The sequence below is a fragment of the Cucurbita maxima genome, unplaced genomic scaffold (assembly GCF_002738345.1).
Source record: "Cucurbita maxima cultivar Rimu unplaced genomic scaffold, Cmax_1.0 Cma_Scf00047, whole genome shotgun sequence".
Lineage (NCBI taxonomy): Eukaryota > Viridiplantae > Streptophyta > Magnoliopsida > Cucurbitales > Cucurbitaceae > Cucurbita > Cucurbita maxima.
This window is the reverse complement of record NW_019272063.1, coordinates 489,653-496,182: the sequence shown is the minus strand read 5'-3', so window position 1 is coordinate 496,182 and position 6,530 is coordinate 489,653. Positions and strand designations below refer to the sequence as shown.

The 6,530-nt window shown below is 35.8% G+C and overlaps 1 protein-coding gene and 1 long non-coding RNA gene across 2 annotated transcripts in view; both read right to left on the bottom strand.

Annotated features, from left to right (window-relative positions):
* Positions 1-694: 694 nt before the first annotated feature.
* Positions 695-2,218, bottom strand: LOC111470714 (histidine protein methyltransferase 1 homolog). The gene is made up of 5 exons (XM_023116307.1): positions 2,215-2,218; positions 2,054-2,112; positions 1,104-1,574; positions 842-1,020; positions 695-795 (listed from the first exon to the last, which is right to left on the bottom strand). Exons 1-4 carry the CDS (start codon positions 2,216-2,218, stop codon positions 850-852), a joined length of 705 nt encoding a protein of 234 aa, XP_022972075.1. The 3' UTR covers positions 695-795; positions 842-849.
* A 2,585-nt stretch (positions 2,219-4,803) lies between these two features.
* LOC111470748 overlaps positions 4,804-6,530 on the bottom strand; it is a 2,010-nt gene continuing 283 nt past the window's right edge. Inside the window, exon 2 of the long non-coding RNA XR_002715104.1 lies at positions 4,804-5,378. This is a non-coding gene — a long non-coding RNA (uncharacterized LOC111470748). The remainder of the gene's footprint in view (positions 5,379-6,530) is intronic.

Here is a 6,530-nt window from a genome sequence, read left to right as displayed (position 1 = left end):
GCCATCGTTGACAAACTATTCCCCGTTGCGCATGGATCCAGATCCGACCCAACCATATGAGCAATTCAATAATTACGTGCCCAATGTTGAACAGCTACCGCTGCCATCGCAGCCAGAATTTGTGCATAACCAAAACGTTAACTACTGAACAATAGATTTGAATTTGATTTTTTTTGTTCCGTTTGTCATTAACAAAGATTTATTTTGTTCATTGCAAAGATTTATTTTGATTATTACCAAACATTTATTTTGTTTTATATTTATATATATTTCTTAAATGGTCATAATATCTCTAAAATATTAATATGGTATGAACTTTTAGTTCAATTAAAAAAAAATTAGAAAACACAAATTGAAAATAAAAAATATTTTTTTTTCTCACCGTTTTTACCTTCTTAATAAAAAAATTTAGTGTTAAAAAAATTAAAAAAATGTAAAAATTAACTCTTTCAAAACTATTATTATAATTGAAAAAAATAATAATAATAAATTTAAATACACTAGAATCAGGTTTAGATGTACGGTTGGTTTGCTTTACCGAAGAATTTGTCTTGACAAACCATAGAGGTGGGGTAGCGAAGCTAAGAAGGCTAGAAGGAGACCCGAATCAATTAGGTCGTAAAAACAAGAAAGAAAGAGAACTAAGAAGGCTAGAAGGAGACCCGAATCAATTAGGTCGAGAACGAATAAGAACATTCAAGCTTTGATTAAGTGAGAGGGTACTTTACAGTAAAAGCTGGCAAAATTGACAAGAAAGTAAAGAAAAATACAGATTTTACAATGAAAGAAGCAAAGTAAAAAGAAATTGTGATAAATATTATTGCATGAACAAGCTTATTAGCCATTGTTTCACTTGAGAAAGAACTTCCAAATGTCTCTGTCAGTCATCTCCTTCACCAAGTGAGCTCCAAAAACGCCTTCCTCGTCGACCAAACTCCTCAAATGCCTCGCTCCGCTATTGAAACCGACGTAATTCTTCTTGGTCGCCAAGTATAACACTCCATATGGTGGCCTCACACACTAAAGTTTCACCAAAACAGACGATTTTTCACAACGTATTCGATGTTTGTAAGAAGTATTCAAGTCGCTTTAGAGTTAGTTACCTTCTTTATAAGACTGTATAGTTTCTTCAAAGAGTTAAGTGAATATGGGATTTCCGCCATTAAAATTACATCGTATCCACCTTCTCCCTGATCGCTCTCACTCGCCCTCTCCCATGCTCGACTTCCCGATAGTTTCCTCGATCTCCTTGAGGAAGACTCATGCCCAATGATGCTACCATCTTGACTGCTGCAACCATCCATAAAATCTTCTTCAGAGAAGCTCAAGCTCATTCCAGTTGGTCCTTCAAATCCATCACCCCTAACAACGGATAACACTGTTGGGAGCTCTTCCCAATCGCCCGCGTAAAAATGTACCGATGGGCTCAAACTGTGTCTGGACGGAGTTAAGGGACTCTCCGGCTGTCTACTCTGCCTGTCCCGAGCTTGTTCGAGATTCGCAAGGACGTTCGGTATGGTTGTGCATCTAACACTTTCTGCACTCAGGTCTTGAAAGTGCACTATGCTTGCTCCCTGTAACAAGATTGAAAACTCAGCTATAACCACCCTTCCATTCCCTGTTTTAATACTATGAATAAGCCCAACTCCACAGCTAGCTGGTATTGTCCTATTTGAACTTTCCCTTTCGGGCTTTCCCTCAAGGTTTTTAAAACGCGTCTACTATGGAGAGGGTCTAGCCCTAATCTAATACCATTTGTAACAGCTCAAGCCGTGAGCTCACCGCTAGCAAATATTGTCCACTTTGGCCTATTACGTATCGTCATTAGTCTTATGGTTTTAAAACGTGTCTGCTTGGGAGAGATTTCCACATCCTTATAAGAAATGTCATTAGATCTTTATCAAGATCATAGTATTGATCAATAACATCTAACAAAAGATTCTACTGCTGCTTCAGTCAACCAAACTTGAACTCGAGAACAACTTATTTAACTAGTAACAGACGTGAGCATACTATTAAATGTTCGGATGGAGACGGATTAACGATGAGGTACCTTGAGGCAAGCAAAAACTCCAGGAAGTCCATAGCTACAACCCAGCTGCAAAGCACCAACTAAAGAGGTTAGCTTGAAAATCATAATGTGTACAATAACACGACACGAAAAAGAAGAAAAAGTCACAAATAAAACAAAATGAAAATCTGTATCTAACATACCCATCTTGGTGAGACGAGAGTTCTTCTGGGAAAAGGAGTTCTAAAGTTCCTGTTTGAAAACAAGTCAAAGAATTAGCAACTGTGATCCAATCCTTAACCTTAACCTTCAAAAGCAAATGTGTGATATAAAAAGGAGTAGGAAAACTATCTTTGGATTTCCCAATTGAAACCAGGGCCAAATTTCATCAGAAATTTCGATCTTTCTTAGCATCAATTTTCTTATAGAATTCACCCTTTTGAACTCACATTTTCTAAATCAGTTCTATATCATAAGTAGTCACTGTTTTAGGAAAAGACCGAAACAGAGATGCTTTAATTACAGGGCGCCAATATCACAGATAAAATCATGCAATTAAAACGAACATTGCAACCGATTTCAAAGCTTAAAAACACCCTCAAATGGTATCAATCAAATCAGAAACCAAAATTACAGAGTTCTCGTATTAGTGATTACCAACCATAGTATCAATCAAAATCAGAAACCAAAATTACAGAGTTATCGTATGTATTACTAACCTGGTAAGACCGAATCTAGAGAGAAGTGTAAACGAGTGAAAGGCCCTAACCCCTAAACAAAAATATAATGGGTGTGATTACTAAAATATCATTTTTGAGTGGAAATTTTGAAATGCAAAATTAGTTTTAAATTTTTTTTTTTATATAAATATACTAATTTAGGTTATAAACTCATTTTTTAAATTAAAATATATATAATATTATATAAGGTTACAAAAATTAATTCCACCAAAATTATAATATAAACCTATATTAACTTAATAATTTAATAATAGTTACATTCATAAACCTTTACTAATTTTAAATTATCTATTATGATTTTAATAAAATTTGAATAATTTTATAGATTAATTTAATAAAATTTCAATAAAACTTGGCTCAATTTCATAAAATAAATATTCTCCCCAAAAAATATTTAATTTTTAAAATAAATATTTTTTAAAATCAATTTTATGAATAAATGATCTTTTATAAAAATATATATATATATAATGTGGACTTTTGCCGGTGCTGGCCTTATACAAGATAGTGTACAAAATTATATGGTAATGGTAATGGAACTAATAAATAAAAAATCGGATAATTTTTTATTTTAAAAAATTATTATTTTTACAGTTATTCTAATGGAAAATTATAAATAGGAGACTTCTTCCTTCTAAACTAACTCGAAATCACCTTCTCATTTATTGTTTCTCTTTTGTCGAGTATTCCATATCCCGATCAGAATTCGACAATGGCGATACCGATTAGTAATGTGGTGCTTCAGCAGTCGCCGACGACAATGACGACGCTACCGGAAAATCAATCGATGAGATTCGAGAATGACTTTAGGCTCGCCGATCAATCTATGAGTGAGGCGGAGATTTATCATAACGCTTATCTGAATCTATATAACGAAGATTTGTCTCCGTTCGAGACTTCTATCAACGGCGGCTATGAGACAGAATTTTATTGTCCTAATGAAACGATGCCGTTTTGTGCTCCTTCCACTTACAATAACTTATCTCCTTCGGCTCCGGCTCCAACTCCGACGTTTTATTGCCCTAATTATAGCTATGAAACGATGTCGTTTTGTGCTCCTTCCACTTACAATAACTTATCTCCTCCAGCTCCAGCTCCGGCTCCGGCGTTTTATTACCCTAATTATAGCTATGAAACGATGCTGTTTTGTGCTCCTTCCACTTACAATAATTTATCTCCTTTGGCTCCGGCTCCGGCTCCGGCTCCGACTCCGGCTCCGACTCCGACTCCGACTCCGACTCCAATGGAGAATTCTGGTTTTCTTTCAGATGTCGTTAATTTTTGCTCCAATAATCAGATGCATCGGGTAGCGGCAAACAATGGCAGAGTCGGCCAATCATCAAGGATGAGGATAATTTGGACAGTTGACGAGCACAAGTAAAACAACTAAAATAACTAACTGTGTAATTTGTGTAATAATTGTGCTTCAAAAATGAAACAATTGTGTAATTTTTTTTTTTTTTTTTTTTTTGGTGCAGGTTATTTCTGGTAGGAATGGCGATATTTGGCTCGGGTAATTGGAAAAGCATCGCAAATAAAGTCGTGCTTACAAAAACTCACACGCAAGTAGCTAGTCACGCTCAAAAGTTTTTCACTCGGCAACAAATACCGAAAGAACAACGAAAAAGAAAGAGTATTCATGATATCGATACGGTCGATCCCGAATTATTGTCGGAGGTGTATGCTCGTTTAGAATCACAACCAGAAACACGAACACGATCACGACCACGACCACGACCACGACCACCACCGCCACCGCCACTGCCATCGTTGACAAACTATTCCCCGTTGCGCATGGATCCAGATCCGACCCAACCATATGAGCAATTCAATAATTACGTGCCCAATGTTGAACAGCTACCGCTGCCATCGCAGCCAGAATTTGTGCATAACCAAAACGTAAACTACTGAACAATAGATTTGAATTTGATTTTTTTTGTTCCGTTTGTCATTAACAAAGATTTATTTTGTTCATTGCAAAGATTTATTTTGATTATTACCAAACATTTATTTTGTTTTATATTTATATATATTTCTTAAATATTCCACACATTCCATGTAAAGATGTCATAAATATACGATCATCAAGAATCAACAAATAAAGGAAATAATTAGGATAAAGATACTCTAGATTCTTTCGCTCGGGGTAAAGCAAAGCAGCTGGCTGATCGATCTGACCTCATTCCCTTCTTTCTTTCACCTATGGATTCTGAGTAAACTCCTGGAGTTTTATTACTTACTTCTGACCCACCCTTCTTTCACTCCTGCTGAGCCTATACCTATTTATTCTTTTTCTTCTCTTTCTCCTCTCGCAGCTACTTATTCACCTTTGCTCAGCTTTGACTGATTGAACAAGGTCTCGTGGCTTCGGGCCTCTCAACAGAAGTATTCATTCCAGCCACTAAAGCAGCAGCGAGAGAAAAAAAAATGTTTTCTAACATGAGCTCACGTTTGTCCCATCTATGCACGTCGCCTCACACCGACCATTCCCCAACATTCTGAGAACCTGGGCATACTCCTGACCATCTTCCTTGAAAACAAGCTCACGTTTCTCATCATCTGCTTCGTTCTTTCCTCTCTTCCTGTTCTTTCCTCCCTTTCCCTTGTTCTTCGGCATGTTTTCGGTTCTGTGTTACATTTGAAATGCAATATGAGCAGTTGCAATACCACCAACATACAGAGTCACGGTTCGTGCCATAAAGAAAATATGAGGTAAAACTCCAACTTTGCACACTTGAAATAATTTGGATTTAGATAATATAAATCAGTCTAAACTAAACAACTAGCATCAAGATAAACAGAATATAAACAGAAAGAAAGCAAAGAAATTACAAAACAATTGCACCAAACGTCCAAACAGAACTTACAAGAACAGGCAAGGCACCTATTTATCACTTTTGAGTCAGTAATGTTAGAAGTAAGCCCTTTTTCTTCCGGTATGCAATTGTTCAGAAAATTGAAGTCAACTCCCAAGCACCCACCACACACGATGAGATGAAGAAAACAAACAACTAATGATCAAATTTACAGCCATAAGACGATTGGTACCTTCAATACCTAGCTACTACAACTCAGGGGCGCAGAACAGAGTGACTCTGATAATATTCCACACATTCCATGTAAAGATGTCATAAATATACGATCATCAAGAATCAACAAATAAAGGAAACAATTAGGATAAAGATACTCTTGAACAGAAGTATTCATTCCAGCCACTAAAGCAGCAGCGAGAGAAAAAAAAATGTTTTCTAACATGAGCTGCGAAGAGCCATGTCGCAATTTGAATGTTCAATAACAATTTCAAACTGGGGCATCATCATGATTACTTTTCATCAAGATTACAAACCCCAAGATGAATCATTAGATACAAAAGTGTGGTATATTGTCCTGTCCAGCTATATTTCCACTCCTTATTTCTAGTCTTTTGCTTCTTACTTTGAACTAAGAGAGAATCATATATATGTCCTATCAAGATGGGGTGGGGCGGGGCGGGGCAAGAGAGAGAGAACCATATACGTTTTGTTCTTTCTCTTCTCCCAAAATCATTAATTCCTATAATTTACATCATATAAGAGAAAAGATGCTCAAATTCTAGAAGCCACCATGGCACTAAAAAGGATCAGATCGTAGCAGTTAGAAGATATCTCTCTAATCACCTTGCTGGGTAGAACTCAGATCGTTTCGATCAAAATCACAAAAAAAAAAAAAAAAAAAAAAAAAAAAAAAAAAAAAAAAAAAAAAAAAAAAAAAAAAAAAAAAAAAAAAAAAAAAAAAAAAAA

Bases quoted from the DNA above. Each gene is read 5' to 3' on its own strand.
- LOC111470714 (XM_023116307.1), bottom strand. The intron at 1,575-2,053 runs GTACCTCATCGT...ATCTTGTTACAG, and splicing joins GAGTTTTTGCTTGCCTCAAG to GGAGCAAGCATAGTGCACTT. The intron at 1,021-1,103 runs GTAACTAACTCT...GTGAAACTTTAG, and splicing joins TATACAGTCTTATAAAGAAG to TGTGTGAGGCCACCATATGG.